The following is a 26587-nucleotide window of genomic DNA, read 5'->3' on the forward strand; positions in this document are numbered from 1 at the left end:
ACCTCGTCCTTGTGGCTGGGGTGGATTTCCTGAAAGATGAGGGACTCCGTGGTTTGGACCAAGCTCACGGCTGGTCCGACATGCATTTCCCACATTACAGAGGGACTACACTTCAAAAAGACTTCACTGCCTGTAAAGCACTTTGGAACATCCTGAAGCTGTGAAAGGTGCGATATAAATGTACATCTTCCATTCACAAAGGAGAGAAGGACCAAAGCCAGAAAAGTCATTAACAGAACATCAATCAGTCTCCTCTTTTCTTAGAGAAATCATGGACTCGAGCACTGTGTATTTGACACTAAGCTGATTTATTTAACCTTTATCCAGAATATTAAACTCCAGCCCAGTTACCGGGATTATTAACATCAGCAAAAACAAACCCCAACTGTCAGAATGAACATGGTTCAGTCCTGGATGTGATTAACAGCAGAATCCAACCCCTGCAGTCACTTGTGAATACACTGGTGTGTCTGCAGGGTGGATGAATGACTGAATCCCTTCCCACACACGGAGCAGGTGAACGGCCTCTCTCCAGTGTGAACTCGCTGGTGTTTCAGCCGGAGGGATGGGTGAATGAATCCCTTCCCACACATGGAACACGTGAATGGCCTTTCTCCAGTGTGAACTCGCTGGTGTGTCAGCAGATCCACTTTGCTTTTATAGCTTTTCACACAGTCAGAACATCTAAAAGGTCTCTTTTCAGAGTGAACACGCTGATGTGAAGTGAGCTGGGTTAGTTGAGTGAATCCCTTCCCACACTTGGAGCAGGTGAATGGTTTCTCCCCAGTGTGAATTCTCTGATGTGTCAACAGAATCTTTCTGCTTTTAAAGCAATTTTCACAGTCAGAACATTTAAAAGGTCTCATGCCAGAGTGAACAAGTTGATGTGAAGTGAGGGTACTTAACTGAGTGAATCCCTTCCCACACTTGGAGCAGGTGAACGGCCTCTCTCCAGTGTGAACTCTCTGGTGTCGCAGCAGGTTGGATAACTGAGCGAATCCCTTCCCGCAGTCAAAGCAGGTGAACGGCCTCTCCCCAGTGTGAACTCGCTGGTGTATTAGCAGATTCTTTTTGCTTTTAAAGCTCTTCTCACAGTCGCTACATTCAAAAGGTCTCATGTCTGAGTGAACAAGTTGGTGTGAAGTGAGGTTAGTTAGTCGAGTGAATCCCTTCCCACACTCAGAACAGATAAACGGTCTCTCCCCAGTGTGAATGCGTCGATGAGTTTCCAGCTCAGAAGGGGATCTGAATTCCTTCCCACAGTCCCCACAGTTCCACGGTTTCTCCATGGTGTCGATGTTCCTGTGCCTCTCCAGGTTGGATAATCAGTTGAGTTCTTGTCCACACACAGTACACTTGCACAGTTTCTTCCTGCTGTGCATGGTGAAATCTTTGTTTCAGGTGGTGTAACAGGTTAAAACACGTTCTACATTCAGTTCACTGGAACACTCTCACTCCGGTGTGTGTGTGTGTGTCTCAGTGTTTTTCCAGTCACACTGATGTTTCAAAACTTTACCCACAGACAGAACAGACAAATATATCTACTTTCACAGTCAATGTCTGATGATATTCAGGTCTTGATGAATCGAGTGACGCGGTCAGATCTTGATGTGATGTTTCGTTTGGTTTGGATGCAAATCATCTCCCTCTTCTCCCCTGTAAAAGGAGTTTACAAAAACCATCACTGTAAGTACAGGATAGAAATTCAAAACAGACAATTCAAGTTTCTTTGGGACATTCTTTCCCCAAACATGTGGTCCAATCAAACTAAAAGAAGCTCAAATCAGCAACAAAGTCCCAACAAAAGCAAAGGGAACCTCCCTAACTAAACCAGAATGTTGTTTCAAGTGTCTATGAGACACTCTGTACCCTGAGGTGCCTACTGGATGTGGGAGGTATCAAGTGTACCAGTGGACACCGCGTGTTCCCTTTCCAGGGACACCCGGGCACGGACAAGACCATGGAAGAGAGGTTGGCAGCCAGTGTGACCACCCCCAGGTGTGTCACCCATCCTGGATCTGCAAATTTCTGTTTTAACCGGGCCCATGAACAGTGTCAGGAGAAGATTCTCTGACTTACCCACTCCCCCTCCACACTGGTCAGACAAAGATTCAGAGAATGGGACAGCAGTGACACCAAAGGTTGAGGATCATCCCCTTCAGGTAACTATACAGGGGCTGCAACCTCTCCGCCCGAATAGAAACAAGGCCCGTGGACTCCTCTACGCTTCAAACATCACCTGCAGCCTGAAAGTGGGTAAAGCTGTTGAAAAACCTGTTGCCCAGGTAGTGTATTTTCCGGGCACTTGGACCCGGTTGGGAACAGGCACGCCGAAGCCCCGCCCACTGTGGCGTCATCACGAAATATGCGCATGCGCTCTAATGCCCGCCGAAACAAGATGGCGGCCGTTAATCTGGGTCTCGTCTCGGTTAAAAGCCCTGGAGCTGCAAGCTCAGGACCTGCAGGTCTCTGTTCGGGGTTTGAGGCCTTCACCGGGTGTTTAGAAACCTTCCCCAACCAGCCGCCGGCTCTACTGCTCCCGTCGCATATCCAAATCCTCACCGGCTGCAGAAGAGACTGAGGCGCTTCTCGCCCCATCGCCGTCACTGACAATGCGCGCGCTCCAAACACTGTCCGGCACTGAGCCTGCGCACCGCTCGCTTGTGGTGTGGATAGGGGACATTCACCACCGCGGGTTATGCTGGGAAAACGCATCGCCATTGCCTGCCCAATGAGAAATAGTCATTTTATGCAACAATGTGGAGATTGGGTCAGCAAATTAAAATTTTGGGCACTCAATAAAATTAGCAATCAAATTATACAATAACCTGAATGTATAGACCACCTGTTCACCCAAAAGATTTAAGTGTCATTAATACTGAATGAGGAGGACATTATTCTCTGTGTCTTTAATGAACATTAACATGCAAAGAGGGAAATTAATGACCTTTAAACACCTCGTCCACTTGGCACAGAACTGTCTGAAACTCATATTAGAAGCCACATGAAACAAAATACTGACAAATATTAAACTATTTACAAAATAATTAAAAAAATATATGTATTGGGGGAGACGGTGGCATCGATTTCACTAAACCAGTATTCTGGAAGGCCAGCTAAAACTCGAGGGACTTGGGTTCAAGTCCCGCCACTGCAGCTGGTTCAAGTTAAATTCAATTAAAAAATCTGGAATTGAAAGCTCGGCTCAGTAACGGTGACAATGAAACCATGGTCGATTATCATTTTAAAAAACCCATCTGGTTCACTAATGCCTTTTAGGGAATGAAATCTGCCATCCTTACATGGTCTGGCCTACATGTGACTCCAAATCCACCGAAATGTGTTTGACTCTGAATGGCCCTCTGAATGGTGTGCCAAGCCACTTGCTTCAAGGGCAGTTGGGGATGGGCAACAAATGCTGGCCTTGCCCAAATGCCATGAAAGAAAGTTTTTAACACCCCCGCCACTGAATGGCTACAATTTCAGAAGGAAGTGAAGACAGAAGGTCCAGAAAATATGCAAGAGAACGGTTCCCCTTCCAAGGAAAACAAACCCAACTTCACCTAACCTAACTGAAGTTCCTCATCTCTCGTGAATATTTTCTGCACACTCTCTAATGCCTCACATTCTTCCTGTGGTGAGGTGCTCAGAATTGGACACAATACTATACCTGGGGCCAAGCCAGTGTTTTATTCAAGTTTCTTCTAACTTGGTTGTTTTTGTACTTAATTCCTCTATTCATGAAGCCCAGGATTCCACGTGCTTTATTCACTGCTTTCTCAGCCTGCCCTGTTACCATCAATGATTTGTGCACATAAAGCCCCAGGTTGAACTGCTCCTGCACCATTTTACACTTGTATCCTTTATTTTCTATTGTCTCTCCTCGTTCTTCCTCCCAAAATGAATCACGTCACACCTCTCTGAATTAAATTTTATTGGCACCTGTCTGCCTATTCCACCATCTTCTCTATGTCCTCTTGAAGTTTCTCATTATCCTCCCTACTGTAAACACAACTTGAAAATTTGGTTCCGTTTTCAAATTTTGAAATTTTGCCCTGAACACACAAGTCTAGGTCATTAACATATATCAAGAAATCAGTGGTCTTAACACTGACTCATTGTGATCCCAGTGTCTATTTTTCCTCAATCTGAAAAAACAATCATTCTCCATGCATGTTGTTTCCTGTCACACAGCCAATGCTGCCTCTGCCCCATGGTCTTTAACTTTATTGACAAGCCTGTTACTTGGTACTGTCTCAAATGCCTTTTAGAAGTTCATGTGCACCTCAATTGTGTTATCCTCAATCACATTCTCTGTTGTCTCATCAATAAAACTCAAGCAATATCGTTCAACACGATTTGTCCTGAACAAATCCGTGCTCACTTTAATTAACCCACAATTGCACAAATGACTTAATTTTGGCCTGAATTGCCGCTTCTAAATGCTTTCCCATGTCGAGGTTAAACTGACTGGTCTGTCGGTGCTGGGGTGATCCTTCCATTTAAGATTAGTATGGATTTAATATTAGTGAGAGGAAGTGTGAGGAAAAAGAGAGAAGTGATGAAATTGTAACTACATTTGAAGACACTGATAAATAGCTCAATAATTAATCAGATTTCAAGACATATAACACTAAAGTATGAATAAATGAATTTAATTATTAATAAATCTCAGCCAGAGTGCTTGGAATGGAGAAATGAACAATACTGAATGCTTCAAATATGAAATGAAAACAGTTAAAACTGGAAACACTCAGCATGTCTGGAAGAACCTCTGGAGAGAGAAACAGAATTGACGTTTCAGGTCTGTGAGCCAGTGAAAGCGGGGAGGTGGGGAGGTGGGGAGGACAGAAGGAACGGTCTCTGAAAGGCTGCAGGGCGAGAGAGATTTGGTTTCATGAAGCAAGGTCAAAGGGAGTGGTAATGGGACAAGTGAAAACACAAAAGATGTGTCGATATGAGGCGCGAATTGCACCATCACAACCGTCTGATAGCAAAGTAAAGAAAATAAGAGAAATGAGAAAGGAAAACAAGGACGCAAAGAAACAAAAAACAAAATGGGGGCAGAGAATATGATAGAAAATTGTTGAACACAATTTTGATTCTCCAAGTCTGTAAAGTGTCTCTTTTTGACTTGGTAATGAACTGTTACATTTCTATCCATTTGCAGTTCAGATGAAAGGTCACAGAGTTGTCACGGTAACTCTGTTTCTCTCTCCACAGATGCAAATCTGCTGAGGATTTCCAGCATGACGGGATTGTAGACTGTGAGAGTTTGTAAAGGCAGAGATTGTCCCAAATTAATTTGTCACATCGACAACAAATGCCTCTGCCTCATGACACTCCAGTCTCACTACTTTACTTTATATTTGGGTCTGTGGGGAGAATGTTCACTCTTTTATATTCAGTCTAGGGGGAGAACGTTCGCTGTTTTATATTTGGGTCCTGTGAGCATCAAAAGAAGAAGCTTGAGGACAGTCACTGAATTTTTGGTCTGACTTTATACAAAATAAACTACCCTGGTGTGAGGGGCAAACATTATCAGATTAGCTGCAGTCAGCGAAGGCGAGTTTGAAGCTAAATCCTGCAATACTGTAAATTTAAACTAAAAGCAGAAAGCTGCTGATGGTTAAAGGGGCCGGGATGGTGGTGGGGGGAGGTGTCCAGAGGAAGTCTGACACACACTGCACAGGGTGAGCAGGGGAAAGGGGAGGAATTACTTGGTTAAACAGGGCGCCAGGGACAATAGCAAAAGGTGGGAATCACTGGGAATGGAGCAACGGAATAGACACATCAGAGAACCATAGAATGGTTGTAGCTCAAAAGGGGGGTCGCTCAGTTGGTCTGCGTTAGCCCCCTGAAGGAACAATTTACCTAATGCCACGTCCCTGCCTTTGCCCCATAGCCCTGCAATTAAACAAGATTAAACAAGTCTTAAACAAAACTTGTTTGAATCAAGATGTTTTCGCAAAGGGGGAGCAGAAGAAAGAAAAGCAACTTGTTCATATGGTGAATGGGGGTGGTGGGAGGTGCAGGATAATGTATCTGTGCAGGTCAGTGAGGACCCCTAAAGTCCATCAGCCACCTGCATGCAGTGTTTAGAGGGACCTGGGGGAGAGGAGGAAGAATTCATTTTGGAGAAAGCACAGGGCGGGAGGTCACCCCTCCCCCACTCTCCTGGTGACACAAACGAATCACCTTGGACTGTCCCACACCTGAGCCGGGCGGGGTCAAAGTGCAGGAAGCTGCAAGCTGATAGGTTGTGCTGTGAACTGGGCGGAGTTGGGGGTTTGAGTGACAGGTCTGGGGCTATATCAGAGCAGGCACAGTCACTGCTCCCCCTTTCCTCGTGGATGTTTCACTGGAGTCGTGTTGGTGAGTGTTTCTAAACTCTGTCTCACTATCCCGGGAATGGAGGTGGATTGGAGGTTGTTGTGAGTGTCAGATTATATTGTTTCTCCTCATTCTTCCCGCTTCTCCAACTCCCAGTTCCAGGCTGCAGGTTCCAGTGATTTTGGATGCGGGGAGGTTGTTAGTCTCGGCAACAAAAGCAGAAAATGCTGGAAAAACTCAGCAAATCTAGCAGCATCTGTGGAGAGAAAGGCAGAGTTAACGTTTCGTGTCCGTATGACTCTTCTTCAGAGCTGGGCTTTATTTTGTTAGTTTCGGCATTGTTGTGGGTGCGCAAGCGCAGAAACGCGGCATAATTCTTCTATAATAATGGCGGGTCATCCTACCCTGAATGCACCTCGGGATCGAATACGGTCTATCTCCATCTGCAGGAACCCAACCCTCCTTCATTTCACTATTTTGCATTTAATTTTCCATTTCTTCGTGTAGTCTGCAAGTCCGTTTAAGTATTCCTGTAATTTGCTGCAGTTCTTCACCTCCTTACCTCTCAATGCGCCATTGTTACCACCCGCAGATTGCGTCAACCGACCTTAGATAAGAAAATAAACAGCTTTTAGATAGAGCGGTTTCTGGGCCCATAGAATTGTGGGAACCTTGGCCGCCATTACTTATCGGCTGCCGCTGAGCGTTTTCGTGCAGTCTGAAGGCAAGTCAGTGACCTGAGACCCTAACTCTGTTTCTTAATCGGCTTATGCTGCCTGACAAGCTGGATATTTGAAGTCTTTTATATTTTCATTTCAGATCCAACATTGTAGAGTTTTGCTTTTGTTTCATTGTTTTACAGGATTGAGTTTAGAAACACAGGCAGACCAATTCGGATAAAAGCAAAATATTGGGGATGCTGGAAGTCTGAAATCAAAACAGAAAATGCTGGAAAAAAAACTCACCTGGTCTGACAGCAACTGTGGAGAGAGAAACAACCGAGGTTTTTTGTTAACTCCATTCTTGGTATTTGGGCGTCACTAACAAGACCAGCAGATATTGTCAATCCCCAGTTGTTTGTTGGTCAGGTGTTGGTGGGCCTTCTTCCTGAACCGCTGCAGTCACTGTGGTGAAGGTTCTCCCACAATGCTGTTTGGTAAGGAGTTACAGGGTTTCCACTCAGCGATGATATATATCCAAATCATCAAGGACAAGTTGTATTTATGTAGCACCCTGGATAGAATAAAACCTTCCAATGTGTTTCACAGGAATATTATGTTGCAATATTTAACACTAAGTCACATAAGCAGGCATAAGGGCAGATGATCAGAGGCTTGGTCAAAGAAGTAGGTTATAAGGAGTGTCTTAAAGGATGAGAGGGAGGCAGAGAGGTCTAAGGAGAATATTTCAGAGTTTTTGGCCTGGGCAGCTGAAGGCTCGGTCACCAATGGTGGATCAATTGAAATCAGGGATCCTCAGAAGGCCTGAATTAAATGACTCCAGTTTTTTTGGCGGGATGTAGATTGGAGGATATTATAGAGATAGTGAGGGTGAGGCCACGGAAGGATTTTAGAACAAGGATGAGAATTTGAACATTGTGGAGCTGCCTAACGAGAAGCCGATGTAGCTTAGTGAACACAGGGGTGTTGGATGAACGAGTCTTAGTGCGAGTAAGGATAAGGGAAGCGGAGTTTTAAATGACCCCATCTTTATGTGGGTAGCTAGTAATAGTCCAGTTTAGCGGAAACAAGGAAAAGGATGAGTTTTAGCAGCAGATGAGCTGAGGCAGTTGTGAAGTTTGGCAAAGTTACTGAGGTGCAAATAGAGGCTCAGCTTGGGGCGAAATATGACACCAAGATAGTGAATAGTCTGAAACAAAAATAAAAATACCTGGAAAAACTCAGCAGGTCTGGCAGCATCTGCGGAGAGGAACACAGTTAACGTTTTGAGTCTGTATGACTCTTCAAAAGAACTAAGTAAAAATAGAAAAGAGGTGAAATATAAGCTGGTTTAATGGGGCGGAGGGTGGGGGGTGGAGTGGGACAGGTAGAGCTGGATAGAGGGCCAGTGATAGATGAAGATTTCCAAAAGATGTCATAGACAAAAGGACAAAGAGATGTTGAAGGTGGCGATATTATCTAAGGAATGTGCTAATTAACGGTAGAAAACAGGACAAGCAAGGTACAGATATGCCCTCGGGGGGGTGGGGTGGGGTGAAAGGAAGGGATCGAAATAGTCTAAAAGGTAGAGATAAAACAATGGATGGAAATACATTTCAAAATAATGGAAATAGGTGGGAAAGGAAAAATCTATATACATTATTGGAAAATATAAGAGGGATCGGAAAGGGGGTGGGGATGGAGGAGTGAGTTCACGATCCAAAATTGATTGTTGAATAGTCTGGTTCAGTCTCAAATTTGTCAGAGAGATGGATGGCATTGATGGTTAGTGAGTGGAGATTGTAGCTGGGACTGAAGACAATGGCTTCAGTCTTCCCAATATTTAAATGGAGGAAATTTCTGTTCATCCAGTACTAAATGTCAGTCAAGTCAGGACCGTGTGTGACTTGGAGGTGATTATGTTCACAGACACCTGCTACTCTGGTCCTTCTAGCTGGTAGAGGTTGCGGGTTTGGGAGATTCTGCCAAAGCTCTGGTAGAGTTGCAGATGTGTAACATCCCTCTCCTTCACGCCCTGGCTCTCCCATCTCCCTCTCTTTCCTCCCCTAGATTTTGGAGTTTTGTATAGGCCCTGTCCAGTCGTTGGGTTCCCTTTCCTAATAGGCATTGATGAATCCATTGTGTCTGAAAGCTTTCATTGTCACTTTTTCCTCGTGCCAGTCCCAAAAATGACCAGATTCATTCAGCTCAATTTCGTAACCTGCCTTTGTGTTTTTATGGATTCTCTCTCACTCCCTTTGGCCTGTTTTAAACTACTTTCACAGGGCTTGCAGTCCGGAATCTCAAACCTAACATCACAACAGGATCTGATGGTGTCGCCCAATTTATCGTAACCCACATATCATCGAATTTTGAACATGGAAGTTAAAAGCCTTGTTCACAGTGGGGAGAAACCGTATACATGCTCTGTGTGTGGACGAGGCTGCAGCCGAACAAATGACCTGTCGAACCTCAGCCACAATCACACTGGAGAGAATCCATGGAAATGTGGGAACTGTGCGAAGGGATTCAGTTACACATCCCAGCTGGAAATTCATTGAAGCACTCACATTGGAGAGAGGCTGTTCACCTGCTCTGAGTGTGGGAAGGGATTCACTCAGTCATCCCATCTGCAGACACACCAGTGAGTTCACACTGGGGAGAGGCCGTTTACCAGCACTATGTGTAAAAAGGGGTTTGCTGATTCATCCAACCTACTGAAACACCAGTGAGTTCAAAGTCAGGGGTGGCCGTTCACCTGTTTTGAGTATGGGAAGGGATTCATTCGGTCATCCCACCTGCTGAGACACCAGCGAGTTCACAAGTAACTGCTTGGGTTGGATTTAGTTCCTAATGATATTGTTGTCTGAAGCATATTCATTGGAGTGTGTTTCTGCTGATGTTAATAAACTCCAGCCCAGTTACAGATTCTGGATAAAATTCAAATAAATCAGCTTTGCGTTAAACACAGTGTGTTGAGTCTTTTTAATATCTTTAACACAAGTTTGTTCCTTTTGAAGGGCTCTCCATCTCGCTTGTCTCCTCCATCCTCACCTCCAGCAACAATGTGAGGATCTCATGGAGCTTCTTTGTTTCTAAGATTGAGACAATCCGATCAGCTGCCTCTGCTGCTTCCCTCCCTTCCACTGGCCCAACGGGACAAACTGTGTCTGAAGATCCCACTTGCCCAAGCCCTGAACACACATTTTTCACGAGTTTCTCTCCTGTCTCCCCTTATGCCCTCTCAGTGCTCTCTCTGTGCACAACCTGCTCCATCGACCCTATTCCCACTAAACTATTGACCAAACAACCTCCCCATGCCTACTGACATTCACAACAGTTCTCTCTTTTCAAGTACTGTCCCGCTCTCCTTTAAATCTTCCATCATTACCACTGTCGTTAAAATAACAAACTCTTCACTTCTGCATCTTTGCATGCTGCCGCCTCATTCCCTGCCTCAATTTCCTTTGAAAAATACTTAAACATTTTGTAATCTCCCAAATCCATGTCCATCTTTCTCTGAACTCCAGGTCTGAATCTCTCCAATCAGGTTTCTGCCCCGGCACAATTCCAGAACAGTTATTTTGAAAGCTATATGACTGTGACAAAGGTAAACTTTCCATTCTGGTCTTTCTCGACCTGTCTGCGGTGGGCCCCTCTCTCACAGGCCTTGATTTCCGTCTATTGTTCTGAATGATTAACAGCATTAACCTTCTCCCTAAACTGTCCAAACCATTTATTGAAACTAGGGAACCTTCTTGTTCTAATGGTGTCATTCCATGTCTGCATTCATGCCCTGAAGTCAGCCCTTGAATTGTGTGTGTACTGTTTCATCATGTCCGCACATTTCAGTAACAAATGTTGAAATGTCTACTCCACATCCACAGGGTTTCATCTGTTTAAAGTCACAAAAAGAAAGGTCCAGCTTTCTTCTAGAGTTTGAGAGAAATTAGCTTTCAGAATGAGGCAGAGTTTCAGCCAATGAGGGAGAGCCGGGCTCAGCACCGCCCCTCATTCACTCCGATTGGTTGGAGGACCAGCCTCTCCTACTCGACTATCCTGCCCCAACCCCTCTTCCTATTGGCCCGCAGCTGCCATCAATCAGCCGGGCATTGGGAGCTGTCAGGTGAGAGGTCAGTGTCGGGGGGCGGGGTTTACAAATCCCGAGGGCGGCGCCAGAGCCGAATCTGAACCAATGAACATTCTCCACTTTCTTCCGGCTTCTCTCCGGCACCAACCTCAAGCAGAGAGCGGGAGACTCCGAGCATGCGCCGTTCACCCGGACAACCCGCACCAGATAGAGCGGTTTCTGAGGCGCACCGGATTGTGGGTAATTTCGGCCGCCATTAGAAACAGTGTCTCAGTTAATCTTTGTCTGAACCCGGGGAATTGAGGGTAGGGTTTCTGTTAGCATAGGGGCTGAAGAATAATAAATACCATGTTCGAGCTCCAAACCTTCAGACCAGGGTTGATATGGGGCAAAAAGGGAATTTACACAAGGGGGCAGACATATAGCTGAGGTATTAAATGAATACTTTGCACCTGTCTTTAGCAAGGAGGAAGATGCTACCCAGACCATGGTAAAAATGTGAAGTAATTCGGACACTAGATGGGTTTAAAAGCGGGAAAGAAGAAGTATTGAATATCCTATCTGTACTTAAAGTTGTTAAGTCGCCAGGACCAGATGTGATGCATCCATGGATACTGCAAGATGTGAGTTGAAATTGCGGAGGAACTGGACATAATTTTTCAGTCTTCTGTAGACTCAAGGGTAGACCCCAAGGACTAAAGATTGCAAACTTTACACTCTTGATCAAAAAAGGGCGTAAAGATATGCCCAGCGACTACAGACCAATTAGGTTAACTCCTAGAAACAATAATTCTGGACAAAGTTAATCATCACATTGACAAATGCAGGTTGATTATGGAAAGCCAGCATGGATTTCTTAAAGGAAAATCATGTTTAACTAATTTGATGGAGTTTCTTGAAGAGGTAACAGAGAAGGTTCATGAGGGCAATGCTGTCACTATGGTGTACATGGACTTCCAAAAGGCGTTTGTTTAAGTACTGCACAAAAGATTTGTGAGAAAAGTTAAAGCTCAGGTTACAAAAGGGACAGTAGAAACATGGATACGGAATTGGCTGCACAACAGGAAACAGAGAGTAGCAGTTAGTGGATATTTTTTGCACTGGAGGAAGGTTTGTAATGGAGTTCCGCAGCGGTATGGTTATGGGACCATTGCTTTTCCTGCCATACATTAATGACCTAGATCTTGGGGCAAAGGCAACATTTCAAAATCTGTGGATAATACAAAACTCAGAAAAATCACAAACTGTGAGGAGGATATTGTAGAACTTCAAAAGTTCATAGACAAGCTGGTGGAATGGGTGGAGAGGTGGCAGCTGAAGTTCAATCCAGAGAAATGTGAGACGATAAGTTTTGGCAGGAAGACAGTATAAATTAGGGGGTACAACTCTAAAGGGGGGTGCAGGAGCTGAGGGACCTGTGTGTATATGTACCTAAGTCATTGTGGCAGGGCAGGTTGAGAGAATGGTTAATAAGTGATACAGTTTCCTGGATTTTTTGAATAGGGGCACAGAGTACAAGAGCAAGGAGGTTATGCTGAGCTTGTATAAGACACTAGTTAGACCTCAGCTGGATTATTGCTTACAGTTCTCGACACTGAATTTTAGGAAGGATGTGAAGGCATTGGAGAGAGTATAGAAGAGATTTACGTGAATGGTTCCAGAGTTGAGAAACTTGAGTTATGAAGATAGATTGGAAAGGTTAGCATGGTGGCATGAGAGAAAAGATGCTCAGAGGAGATTTGATGGAGGCATTCAGAATCATGAGGCGTCTGGACAGAGTCTATAGGAAGAAACTGTTCTGACTCGTGAAAGGATCAAGAACGAGAGGGCACAGATTTAAAGAAGTTATTCAAAGAAGCAAAAGCGATATGTGGAGAAACTTCTTATGCAGCATTGCAATTAAATTTTGGAATGCACAGGTTGAGAGTGTGGCGGAGGCAGGTTCAACTGAAGCTTTCAGGAAGGAATTAGACTGTTATCAGAAACGGGAGGACGTAAAGGGTAAGGTGGGAGAATGGGACTAGGTGAGTTGCTCTTTGGGAGAGCCAGTGCAAACACGATGGACCAAATGGCCTCCTTCTGCGTCATACCAATTGTGTGATGTGGTAAAAATTGTTGGTTAATCCTGACTGTCAATCTCTATCTCTATGTCTGTAAGAGACCAATAGACCATTGTTCTCCCAATTTACATTCTAACAAGAAGTTCCAAATGTTTGTAGCACTGTGATCTTGTTATGTGTCAATCTTGTGCAGAAGGGCTGATGAGGGTAGAATAACTTGGCCTGCAAGATACAGTCTGTGTGAGAGTGATTAGAATATGATTGTGTCATAGTTCAGTGAGACCTGATCGCTTACTGAGTGAGTGAGCCTGTATAAATATAACTCAGGTAAACACAGCTTGTCACAGTCCAGTGAGTTCTGATCACTGACTGTGTGAGCGAGTCTGTATAAATTAGTGATTTTCTGCTAACATAGGGATTGCAAAATAAGAATGATTAATATCCAACTCCTACCATCTCCATCCTGCAAGAATGGAGCTGTTGGCCAATGTTCAGTAATTAATCTTTTTCAGTAAAGTCTGTCATACATTAACACAAAATTGTTCTGCTATGCTCTATTTTTTAACATGAATTAGCAAACATTTTTTACCTCTATGAGTTTGGGTTGTGAACTGGAACGTCTTCACGCTTCTCTGTTGATCTTATCCAGAAGGGCTAATCTGGAAAGAAGGGCTTGGTCTGTAAGATACGGTCACTCTGAGAGTGAAAATGGAACATTTTTATATCAAAGTTCAGTGACATCTGATCACTTACCGGGTGAGTCAGTCTGTGAAAATGTAACTCAGGTAATCACAGCTCCTGTAGGTGATTCTCTGGTTACAATGAGATCGATAAGAAAGGAATCAGGAGCTTGCAGTCCCACCCAGCAGGGCACCAGTGGAGAGGCATTGGAGGAGGATGGTTTGGTCAATGGTGTCAAAGACTGCGGACAGGCCGAGAAGGACTGTGAGGGAGAGTTTACCTTTGTCACATTCACATCAGATGTAATATGTGACTTTGAGAAGAGCTGTTTCGATACTGTGACAGGGGCAGGAATCTTATTGCACGGATTGAAACATAGAGTTCCAAGTCTGATGGGCATGGATTTGGATGGTGACAAGGGTTTGGTAGAGGGAAGGGTGGAAAGAAATGGAGAGGTAGTTTACAAGGACATTGGGGTCAAGGGTTGGTTTTATTGAGGAGAGAGCGATGATGGCAGATTTGAAGGAGAGGGAGAGCCCTTCAAAGGAATTAACGTGTGTTTGAGATATTAAAGAGACTCAAAACAGTGTGTTTAACACAAAACTGATTAATTTAATTTTTATTCAGAGTGAGAACCACGATGACAGGGCTGGTGTTTATTAACATCAGCAGAAACAGGCCCGAATGAACATGGCTCAGTCTGGTTGTGATTAACAGCAAAATCCAATCACTGCAGTTATTTGTGAACTCGCTGGTGTTTCAGCAGGTTAGCAGACTGAGTGAATCCCTTCCCACACTTGCAGCAGGTGAATGGCCTCTCCCCAGTGTGAACTCGCTGGTGTGTCAGCAGGTGGGATGACTGAGTGAATCCCTTCCCACACGTGGTGCAGGTGAAGTGCCTCTCCCCTGTGTGAGTGCGCTTGTGTGTCTGCAGGTGGGATGACTGAGTGAATCCCTTCCCACACTCGGAGCAGGTGAACGGCCTCTCCCCAGTGTGAGTTCGCTGATGTAAAATGAGTTGAGATGATCGCCTGAACCCAGTCCCGCAGTGAGAGCACCTGAACGGTCTCTCATCAGTATGAACAAGTTGATGGGACATCAGTTCCCCGGAACTTTTAAAGCACTTCCCACAGTCTGGGCATTTAAACGGTCTCTCATCAGTGTGAATTCGTTGATGTGTCTGTAGGTGGGATGACTGAGCAAATCTCTTCCCACACTCAGAGCAGGTGAACAACTTCTCCCCAGTGTGAACCTGCTGGTGTCTCACCAGGTTGTTTGAATGGGCGAATCCTTTCCCACACTCGGAGCAGCTGAATGGCCTCCCCTCAGTGTGAGTTTGTTCATGTCTCAGCAGGCTGGATAACTGAGTGAATCCCTTCCCACACTGTGTACAGGTGAACGGTCTCTCCCCAGTGTGAATTCGCTGGTGCCTCAGCAGGGTGGATGAATCAGTGAATCCCTTCCCACACTCCGTACAGGTGAATGGCCTCTCCCCAGTGTGAGTGTGCTGGTGTATGGTGAGTTCAGATGCTCGCCTGAACCCAGTCCCACAGTGAGAGCACCTGAACGGTCTCTCGTCAGTGTGAACACGCTGGTGTGCCAGCAGGTTGGATGAGTCAGTGAATCCCCTCCCACACTCGGAGCATGTGAACGGCTTTTCCCCAGTGTGAACCCGTTGGTGCATCACCAAGCTGGATGACTGAGTGAATCCTTTCCCACACTTGGAGCAAGTGAACGGTCTCTCACTCGTGTGAACTCTCTGGTGCCTCAGCAGATTGGATGAATTAATGAATCCCTTCCCACACTCAGGGCAGGTGAACGGTCTCTCCCCAATGTGAACTCGTTGGTGTGTAAGCAGGTTGGATGAATTAACAAATTTCTTCCCACAATCTGAGCAGGTGAACAGCCTCTTCCTGGTGTGACTGTCCCGCTGAGTTTCCAGCTGAACTGTATCAGTGAATCCCTTCCTACAATCTGCACATTTCCATGGCTTCTCCCCATTTTGACTGCATTTATGTTTTGATGGGTCTGATGATCGGCTGAAGCCTCGTCCACACACAGAACATGTGTACGGTTTCTCCCCACTGTGAACGGTGCTTTTTCCTTCCATGTCCATAAACCGATGATATTCAGATCTCGATAAATTGGGCGATTCTATCAGATCCTGTTGTGATGTTTGGTTTGAGTTTTCCGACTGCAAATCTTCCCCTTCTAATCCCCTGTGAAATTGATTTAAAACAAGAAAAAGGGAGTTAGAGAGAACCCACAGAAACACAAAGGCAGGATGACGTCTCCTCAGGGACGCAGGTTTCTGCCCTGGGTCTTCATAGGACTGAAAAGACCCACAGATCTTTGGACATAGTGGGCAGGACGTGGCACGAGGTAGCAGAATTCGGGAAGCAGAATTTGCTTCCTTTTCCTTCTTTCCCTGTCGCCGCTCTGCCTCAGCAATAAGACATTGGGACTCAAAGGGTATTGCAACTTGATGGACAAATTGTCTCCATTCTGAACAATGGGAAACAAGCTCCTCCCAGTCATTCAAAACCTTGCCCCCTACAAAGATGGCGGCCCCGCATGCGCCCTGCTGCACATTGACCCCAATAAAGATGGCGGCCGATAACTGGGCCCGATTTATGGGGGTTGCGGCCCCCGCTCCGTGCAAGCGGGCGACCGCAAAGTTCAATTTTGGGGTTTCCTGATTGCACAACAAGTTTCTCAATCCGCTCCACCCACCCGCCCAATCGACCGCTCCCTCCGCCCAACTATTCTCTTCCTTACCGATTACGGGTCCGAGAAGCGTCTCTCCATCGCCATTACTCACACTGCGCATGCTTCACTCCCAGCCCGGTCCCGCCCCTCATTCACTCCGATTGGTTGGAGGACCAGCCGCTCCCGCTCGGTCCTCCGTTCCGCCCCCTCTTCCTATTGGTCCGGACCTGCCGTCAATCAGCCAGGCATTGTGACGGTGTCAGATGGTCAGGGCGGCCACAGACTCAGCCTGACTTGCTGATTCTTGGCAGCATTTTCTGTTTGGGAATTAGAGCTAGAGATGGATGGTCAGTTCCCCTCTGACCGGGGGGGATTCACACTCATTTCCCTAGTGCACTGATTATCACCTTTACTTTACATGAGAAAGTCCCCGGTTCAATCCCGGCTAGAAGATTTGTGTTTACAATTGTTACTGAGGAGGAATTAACAGTGAGTTTAGTTTCATATCGAACAGGGGGACAGTTATTGTCTCATTATTTAAAGCTCCTTCTTCACCTTTAAACAGGGAACGATAAGTCAGAGAAAACTGATCCACTGTGACCCTGAAACAAGATACTGCAGATGCTGGAAATCCGACCTCAAAACAGAAAATGTTGGAAACTCTCAGCAGGTCAAACAGCTTCTGTGGAGAGGGAAACAGAGTGAATGTTTCAGGTCAGTGACCTTTTATTCAAACTGGAAGGACTTAAAGATAGGGGACACCGTGTCGGGAGATGGGGCATGTATACTGTACACGTTGTTCACCTTCATAATTCACAACAATATTCCTGATGTTCATGAGTTGCCTCACTTTCTTTCCCATTCACTCCATTTGCTGATCTATCAGTAATGGACTTGCTGCCATCGCGAACAAAACTGTTTTCACCACTAAGGCTCCGCTGGTATTTAATAGTCTTCATGACATCATCGCACTGGGACTGGATGACATCATAAGAGTCCATTGTTTCTTAATGATCCACATCAATAACAAGAGGAAATATTAATAAACCCGAGCACATTATCTAGGCTGACACTCCAGGGTGACATTGAGGGACTGCTGCACTGTCAGAGACAGCATCCTTCACATGGAACTTGTGGAGACTCTGGTCACAATCTTCCAATCTTCCTTATATAGTAGTGGTGTCAAAGGACTGACAGATTGTAAATGTTACACCCCTGTTCAAAAACACAGCAATTACAGGACAATCAGCTTCACATCAGTGGTGGGGAAAGGTTGGAGCCAATAATCCAGGACAATATCAACTTGGACTTGGAAAAGTTTGGGTTATTACTTTCAACATTTTCTGTTTTTAATACCGATACTTCTCTGGATCCCATGGTGAAAAGAGGCTCTCTGGGACATGTGGGGAGCTGGGAGTTGTCCATGAGGGTAACCAGTGGTATGAGAACTGAAAGGACCTAGAGTGAGAAAGGTGAAAAGATCGAAAAATGGAGCAGTCGGTAACAGGACATCAATTAGTCTCCTCTTATCCTGGAGAAATCAAGGACTCGACAGACTGTGTGCTTGAAACAAAGCTGATTTATTTAACAGACATCAAGATGTTAAACTCCAGCCCAGTTACAGGGATTATTAACATCAGTAGAAATAAACCCCAACTGTCAGAATGAACATGGTTCAGTCCTGGATGTGATTAACAGTGACAGTAAAAGCCAAATCGAGCATATTAAGGAGAACAGAGGGTAAATAGAAATTATTTCCACTGGTTAGGCAGTCTAGGATTAGGTGGGATTGTCTAAAAATTAGGACCAGACCCTTCAGGAGTGTAATTACATCTGATACATGACACAGAAAGAGGCCATTCGGCCCAGCCAGTCCATGCTGGTTTTTAAGCTCTATCAGAGCCTCCTCCCATCATCCCTCATCAAAATGTATCATTGTAACCATCTATTCCCTTCTCTTGTGCTTGCCTAGCTTCCTTTTAAATAATATTAGATGTCATTCCACGATTAGACAACACCTACTCAACAATCTTGACTGTTCTGAGAATTACACGAACAACCAATTTAAGATTATCAGTCGGTCTGATCAGTCGGTTATCAACAGGATCTGATAGAGTCGCCCAATTTATCGAGTTCTGAATATCATCGGTTTATGGACATGGAAGGAAAAAGCACCATTCACAGTGGGGAGAAACCGTACACATGTTCTGTGTGTGGACGAGGCTTCAGCCGATCATCAGACCCATCAAAACATAAATGCAGTCAAAATGGGGAGAAGCCATGGAAATGTGCAGATTGTAGGAAGGGATTCACTGATACAGTTCAGCTGGAAACTCAGCGGGACAGTCACACCAGGAAGAGGCTGTTCACCTGCTCAGATTGTGGGAAGAAATTTGTTAATTCATCCAACCTGCTTACACACCAACGAGTTCACACTGGGGAGAGACCGTTCACCTGCCCTGAGTGTGGGAAGGAATTCATTAATTCATCCAATCTGCTGAGGCACCAGAGAGTTCACACGAGTGAGAGACCGTTCACTTGCTCCAAGTGTGGGAAAGGATTCACTCAGTCATCCAGCTTGGTGATACACCAGCGGGTTCACACTGGGGAAAAGCCGTTCACCTGCACCATGTGTGGGAAGGGATTCACTCAGTCATCCCACCTGCTGACACACCAGCGAGTTCACACTGGGGAGAGGCCATTCACCTGCTGCAAGTGTGGGAAGGGATTTACTCAGTCTGCTAACCTGCTGAAACACCAGCGAGTTCACAGATAACTGCAGTGATTGGATTTTGCTGATAATCACAACCGGACTGAGCCATGTTCATTTGGGCTTGTTTCTGCTGATGTTAATAAACTCCAGCCCTGTTATCGTGGTTCTCACTCTGAATAAAAATTAAATTAATCAGTTTTGTGTTAAACACACTGTTTTGAGTCTCTTTAATATCTCAAACACACGTTAATTCCTTTGAAGGGCTCTCCCTCTCCTTCATATCTGCCATCATCGCTCTCTCCTCAATAAAACCAACCCTTGACCCCAATGTCCTTGCAAACTACCTCTCCATTTCTTTCCACCCTTCCCTTTCCCAAACCCTTGTCACCTTCCAAATCCATGCCCATCATTCTTGGAACTCCATGTTTCAATCCGTGCAATAAGATTCCTGACCCTGTCACAGTATCGAAACAGTTCTTCTCAAAGTCACAGATTACATCTGATGTGACAAAGGTAAACTCTCCCTCACAGTCCTTCTACTCCAATGCCTCTCCACTGGTGCCCTGCTGGGTGGGACTGCAAGCTCCTGATTCTTTTCTTATCGATCTCATTGTAACCAGAGAATCACCTACAGGAGCTGTGATTACCTGAGTTACATTTTCACAGACTGACTCACCCGGTAAGTGATCAGATGTCACTGAACTTTGATATAAAAATGTTCCATTTTCACTCTCACAGTGACCGTATCTTACAGACCAAGCCCTTCTTTCCAGAGTAGCCCTTCTGGAAAAGATCAACAGAGTAGAGTGAAGACGTTCCAATGCACAACCCAAATTCATAGAGGTAAAAAATGTTTGATAATTCACGTTAAAAAATAGAGCAAAGCAGAACAATTTTGTGATAATGTATGACAGACTTTCCTGAAACAGATTAATTACTGAACATTGGCCAACAGCTCCATTCTTGCAGGATGCAGATGGTAGGAGTTGGATATTAATCATTCTTATTTTGCAATCCCTATGTTAGCAGAAAATCACTAATTTATACAGACTTGCTCACTCAGTCAGTGATCAGAACTCACTGGACTGTGACAAGCTGTGTTTACCTGAGTTACATTTATACAGGCTCACTCGCTCAGAAAGCGATCAGGTCTCACCCAACTATAACACAATCATATTCTAATCACTCTCACAAAGACTATCTTGCAGGCCAAGTTATTCTACCTACATCAGCTCTTCTGCACAAGATTGACAGAGAAGACTGACTATGTTATTGACCACACAACAAGTGCTACAAACATTTGGAACTTTTTGTTAGAATGTAAACTGGGAGAACAATGACCTATTGGTCTCTTACAGACATAGAGATAGAGATTGACTGTCAGGATTAACCAACAATTTTTACCACATCACACAATTGGTATGACGCAGAAGGAGGCCATTTGGTCCATTGTGTTTGCACTGGCTCTCCCAAAGAGCAACTCACCTAGTCCCATTCTCCCACCTTACCCTTTACGTCCTCCCGTTTCTGATAACAGTCTAATTCCTTCCTGAATGCTTCAGTTGAAACTGCCTCCGCCACACTCTCAACCTGTGCATTCCAAAATTTAATTGCAATGCTGCATAAGAAGTTTCTCCACATATCGCTTTTGCTTCTTTGAATAACTTCTTTAAATCTGTGCCCTCTCGTTCTTGATCCTTTCACGAGTCAGAGCAGTTTCTTCCTATAGACTCTGTCCAGACGCCTCATGATTCTGAATGCCTCCATCAACTCTCCTCTGAGCATCTTTTCTCTCATGACACCATGCTAACCTTTTCAATCTATCTTCATAACTCAAGTTTCTCAACCCTGGAACCATTCACGTAAACCTCTTCTATATCCTCTCCAATGCCTTCACATCCTTCCTAAAGTTCAGTGCCGAAAACTGTAAGCAATAATCCAGCTGAGCTCTACCAAGTGTCTTATACAAGCTCAGCATAACCTCCTTGCTCTTGTACTCTGTGCCCCTATTCATAAAATCCAGGATACTGTATCATTTATTAACCATTCTCTCAACCTGCCCTGCCACAATGACTTAGGCACATATACACACAGGTCCCTCAGCTTCTGCACCCTCCTTTAGAGTTATATCCCATAATTTATACTGTCTTTTCCTGCCAAAACTTATCGTCTCACATTTCTCTGGATTGAACTTCAGCTGCCACCACTCCGTCCATTCCACTAACTTGTCTATGAACATTTGAAGTTCTACAATGTCCTCCTCACAGTTTGTGATTTTTCTGAGTTTTGTATTATCCACAGATTTTGAAATGTTGCCTTTACACCAAGATCTAGGTCATTAATATATGGCAGAAAAAGCAATGGTCCCATAACCATACCGCTGTGGAACTCCATTACAAACCTTCCTCCAGTGCAAAAAATATCCAACAACTGCTACTCTCTGTTTCCTGTTATGCAGCCAATTCCGTATCCATGTTTCTACTGTCCCTTTTGTAACCTGAGCTTTAACTTTTCTCACAAATCTTTTGTGCAGTACTGAAACAAACGCCTTTTGGAAGTCCATGTATACCATAGTGACAGCATTGCCCTCATGAACCTTCTCTGTTACCTCTTCAAGAAACTCCATCAAATTAGTTAAACATGATTTTCCTTTAAGAAATCCATGCTGGCTTTCCATAATCAACCTGCATTTGTCCATGTGATGATTAACTTTGTCCAGAATTATTGTTTCTAGGAGTTAATTGGTCTGTAGTTGCTGGGCATATCTTTACGCCCTTTTTTTTATCAAGAGTGTAAAGTTTGCACTCTTTAGCCCTTGGAGACTATCCCTGAGTCTACAGAAGACTGAAAAATTATGTCCAGTGCCTCCGCAATTTCAACTCACATCTTGCAGTATCCATGGATGCATCTCATCTGGCCCTGGCGACTTAACAACTTTAAGTACAGATAAGATATTCAATACCTCCTCTTTCCCGATTTTAAACCCATCTAGTGTCCAAGTTACTTCGCATTTTTACCATGGTCTGGGTAGCATCTTGTTCCTTGCTATAGACAGGTGCAAAGTATTCATTTAATACCTCAGCTATATGTCTGCCCCCTTGTGTAAATTCCCTTTTTGCCCCATATCAACCCTGGTCTGAAGCTTTGGAGCTCGACCATGGTATTTATTATTCTTCAGCCTCTATGCTAACAGAAACCCTATCCTCAATTCCCCAGGTTCAGACAAAGATTAACTGAGACACTGTCTCTAATGGCGGCCGAAATTACCCACGATCCGGTGCGCGTCAGAAACCGCTCTATCTGCTGCGGGTTGTCCGGGTGAACGGCGCATGCTCAGAGTCTCCTGCTCTCGGCTTGAGGTTGGTGCCGGAGAGAAGCCAGAAGAGAGTGGAGAATGTTCATTGGTTCAGATTCGGCTCTGGGGCCGCCCTCGGGATTCGTAAACCCCGCCCCCCGACACTGACCTCTCACCTGACAGCTCACAATGCCCAGCTGATTGATGGCAGCTGCGGACCAATTGGAAGAGGGGGTGGGGCAGGATACTCGAGTTTGAGAGGCTGGTCCTTCAACCAATCGGAGTGAATGAGGGGCGGGGCTGAGCCCGGATCTCCCTTATTGGCTGAAACTGCATCATTCTGAAAGCTAATTTCTCTCAAACTCTAGAAGAAAACTGGACCTTTCTGTTTGTGACTTTAAACAGATGAAACCCTGTGGGTGTGGAGTAGACATTTCAACATTTGTTACTGAAATGTGCGAACATGAAACAATGTACACACAATTCAATGGTTGACTTCAAGGCATAAATGGGCAGACATGGAATGACACCATTAGAACAAGAAGGTTCCCTAATTTCAATAAATGAACCGGCAGAAGGGTTTGAACAGTTTAGGGAGAAGGTTAATGCTGTTAATCATTCAGAACAATAGATGGAAATCAAGGCCAGTGAGAGAGGGGCCCACCACAGACAGGTCGAGAAAGGCCAGAATGGAAAGTTTACCTTTGTCAAAGTCATATAGCTTTCAAAATAACTGATCTGGAATTGTGCCGGGGCAGAAACCTGATTGGAGAGATTCAAACCTGGAGTTCAGAGAAAGATGGACACGGATTTGGGAGATTACAAAATGTTTAAGTAGTTTTCAAAGGAAAGTGAGACAGGAAATGGGGCGGCAGCATGCAAAGATGGAGAAGTGATGAGTTTGTTATTTTAACAACAGTGGTAATGATGGAAGATTTAAAGGAGAGCAGGACAGTACTTGAAAAGAGAGAACTGTTGTGAATGTCAGTAGGCATGGGGAGGTTGTTTGGTCAATAGTTTAGTGGGAATAGGGTCGATGGAGCATTTGGTGCACACAGAGAGATCACTGAGAGTGCATGAGGGGAGACGGGAGAGAAACTCATGAAAAATGTGTGTTCAGGGCTTGGGCAAGTGGGATCTTCAGACTCAGATTGTCCCGGTGGACCAGTGGAAGGGATGGAAGCAGCAGAGGCAGCTGAATCTTGAAGTCTCAATCTTAGAAACAAAGAAGCTCCATGAGCTTATCACATTGTTGCTGGAGGTGAGGATGGATGCGACAGGGGACAGGGAGAGCCCTTCAAAAGGGAAAAAACATGTGTTAAAGGTATTAAGAAGACTCAAAACACTGTGTTTAATGCAAAGCTGATTTATTTGAATTTTATCCAGAATCTGTAACTGGGCTGGAGTTTATTAACATCAACAGAAACACACTCCAATGAATATACTTCAGACAACAATATCATTAGGAACTAAATCCGACCCAAGCAGTTACTTATGAACTCGCTGGTGTCTCAGCAGGTGGGATGACCGAATGAATCCCTTCCCATACTCAAAACAGGTGAACGGCCACCCCTGACTTTGAACTCACTGGTGTTTCAGTAGGTTGGATGAATCAGCAAATCCCTTTTTACACACAGTGCTGGTAAACGGCCTCTCCCCAGTGTGAACTCACTGGTGTGTCTGCAGATGGGATGACTGAGTGAATCCCTTTCCACACTCAGAGCAGGTGAACGGCCTCTCTCCAGCGTGAGTGCTTCAATGAATTTCCAGCTGGGATGGGTAATTGAAATCCCTTCCCACAGTTCCCACATTTCCATGGATTCTCTCCAGTGTGACTGTGGCTGTGGTTTGACAGTTCATTTGTTCGGCTGAAGCCTTGTCCACACACAGAGCATGTATACAGTTTCTCCCCACTGTGAACAAGGCTTTTAACTTCCATGTTCAAAATTCGATGATATTTGGGTTACGATAAATTGGGTGACACTGTCAGATCCTGATGTGATGTTGGGTTTGAGATTCCGGACTGCAAGCCCTGTGAAAGTAGTTTAAAATAGGCAAAAGGGAGTGAGAGAGAACCCACAAAAACACAAAGGCAGGTTATGAAATTGAGCTGAATGAATCTGGTAATTTTTGGGACTGGCACGAGGAAAAAGTGACAATGAAAGCTTTCAGACACAATGGATTCACTAATGCCTATTAGGAACGGGAACCCACCGACTGGACAGGGCCTATACAAAACTCCAAAATCTAGGGGAGGAAAGAGAGGGAGATGGGAGAGCCAGGGCGTGAGGGAGAGGGATGTTACACATCTGCAACTCTACCAGAGCTTTGGCAGAATCTCCCAAACCCGCAACATCTACCAGCTAGAAGGACCAGGGTGGCAGGTGTCTGTGAACATAATTACCTCCAAGTCACACACCGTCCTGACTTGACTGACATTCAGTACTGGATGAACAGAAATTTCCTCCATTTAAATATTGGGAAGACTGAAGCCATTGTCTTCAGTTCCAGCTACAATCTCCACTCCCTGACCATCAATGCCATCCATCTCTCTGACAACTTTGAACCAGACTATTCAACAATCAATTTTAGATCATGAACTCACTCCTCCATCCCCAACTCCTTTCCGATCCCTCTTATATTTTCCAATAATTTATATAGATTTTTCTTTTCCCACCTATTTCCATGATTTTGAAATGTATTTCCATCCATTGTTTTATCTCTACCTTTTAGCCTATTTCGATCCCTTCCCTTCATCCCACCCCCACAAGGGCTTATCTGTACCTTGCTTGTCCTGTTTTCTACCCTTAATTAGCACATTCCTTAAATAATATCACCACCTTCAACACCCCTTTGACCTTTTGTCTATGACATCTTTTGCTTATCTCCACCTATCACTGGCCCTCTATCCAGCTCTACCTGTCCCACTCCCCACCCACCCCCCACCCCCCCCACCCCCTGCCCCATTAAACCAGCTTATATTTCACCTCTTTTCTATTTTTACTTAGTTCTGTTGAAGAGTCATACAGACTCGAAATGTTAACTGTGTTCCTCTCCACAGATGCTGCCAGACCTGCTGAGTTTGTCCAGGTATTTTTATTTTTGTTTCAGACTATTCACTATCTTAGTGTCATATTTCACCCCAAGCTGAGCCTCTAACTACATATCACCAAGACCACCTATTTGTACCTCAGTAACTTTGCCAAACTTCACACCTGCCTCAGCTCATCTGCTGCTTAAACTCATCCTTTCCTTTGTTCCCGTTAAACTGGACTATTACTAGCTACCCACATAAACATGGGATCATTTAAAACTCCGCTTCCCTTGTCCTGACTCGCACTAATACTTGTTCATCCAACACCCCTGTGCTCACTGAGCTACATCGGCTTCTCGTTAGGCAGCACCACAATGTTCAAATTCTTATCCTTGTTCTCAAATTCTCAGCCTTGTTCTCAAATCCTTCAGTGACCTCACCCCTCACTATCTCTATAATATCCTCCAATCTACATCCCTCCCAGATATTTGGAGTCATTTAATTCAGGCCTTCTGAGGATCCCTGATTTCAATTGATCCACCATTGGTGACCGAGCCTTCAGCTGCCCAGGCCATAAACTCTGAAATATTCTCCTTAGACCTCTCTGCCTCCCTCTCATCCTTTAAGACTCTCCTTATAACCTACTTCTTTGACCAAGCCTCTGATCATCTGCCCTTATGCCTGCTTATATCATCGTTGAGTGGAAATCCTGTAACTCCTTACCAAACAGCATTGTGGGAGCACTTTCACCACAGTGACTGCAGTGGTTCAGGAAGAAGGCCCACCAACACCTGACCAACAGACAACTGGGGATTGACAATATCTGCTGGTCTTGTTAGTGACGCCAAAATCCCAAGAATGGAGTTAACAAAAAACCTCGGTTGTTTCTCTCTCCACAGCTGCTGTCAGACCAGGTGAGTTTTTTTTTCCAGCATTTTCTGTTTTGATTTCAGACTTCCAGCATCCCCAATATTTTGATTTTATCCGAATTGGTCTGCCTGTGTTTCTAAACT

The 26587-nt window shown here is 44.8% G+C and overlaps 1 protein-coding gene and 1 long non-coding RNA gene across 2 annotated transcripts in view; both read right to left on the reverse strand.

Moving 5' to 3' along the window:
* Positions 1-26587, reverse strand: part of LOC144698256 (uncharacterized) — a 117243-nt gene extending 90656 nt beyond the window's left edge. Inside the window, exons 1-2 of the long non-coding RNA XR_013580472.1 lie at positions 26298-26587; positions 24455-24572 (exon numbers count right to left, since the gene is read on the reverse strand). This is a non-coding gene — a long non-coding RNA (uncharacterized LOC144698256). The remainder of the gene's footprint in view (positions 1-24454; positions 24573-26297) is intronic.
* LOC144698518 (uncharacterized) lies at positions 239-16637 on the reverse strand. Its single transcript, XM_078570455.1, has 3 exons — positions 16609-16637; positions 14564-16042; positions 239-1290 (listed from the first exon to the last, which is right to left on the reverse strand). Exons 1-3 carry the CDS (start codon positions 16635-16637, stop codon positions 447-449), a joined length of 2352 nt encoding a protein of 783 aa, XP_078426581.1. The 3' UTR covers positions 239-446.

Source organism: Cetorhinus maximus, chromosome 23 (genome assembly GCF_964194155.1).
Source record: "Cetorhinus maximus chromosome 23, sCetMax3.hap1.1, whole genome shotgun sequence".
NCBI classification, from domain to species: Eukaryota; Metazoa; Chordata; class Chondrichthyes; order Lamniformes; family Cetorhinidae; genus Cetorhinus; species Cetorhinus maximus.

Bases quoted from the DNA above. Each gene is read 5' to 3' on its own strand.
- LOC144698518 (XM_078570455.1), bottom strand. From the start codon at position 16,637: ATGGCGATGGAGAGACGCTTCTCGGACCC. The intron at 16,043-16,608 runs GTAATCGGTAAG...TCAATTTCACAG, and splicing joins GAGAGACGCTTCTCGGACCC to GGGATTAGAAGGGGAAGATT. The intron at 1,291-14,563 runs ATAACTGCAGTG...GAACATCGACAC, and splicing joins AAACACCAGCGAGTTCACAA to CATGGAGAAACCGTGGAACT.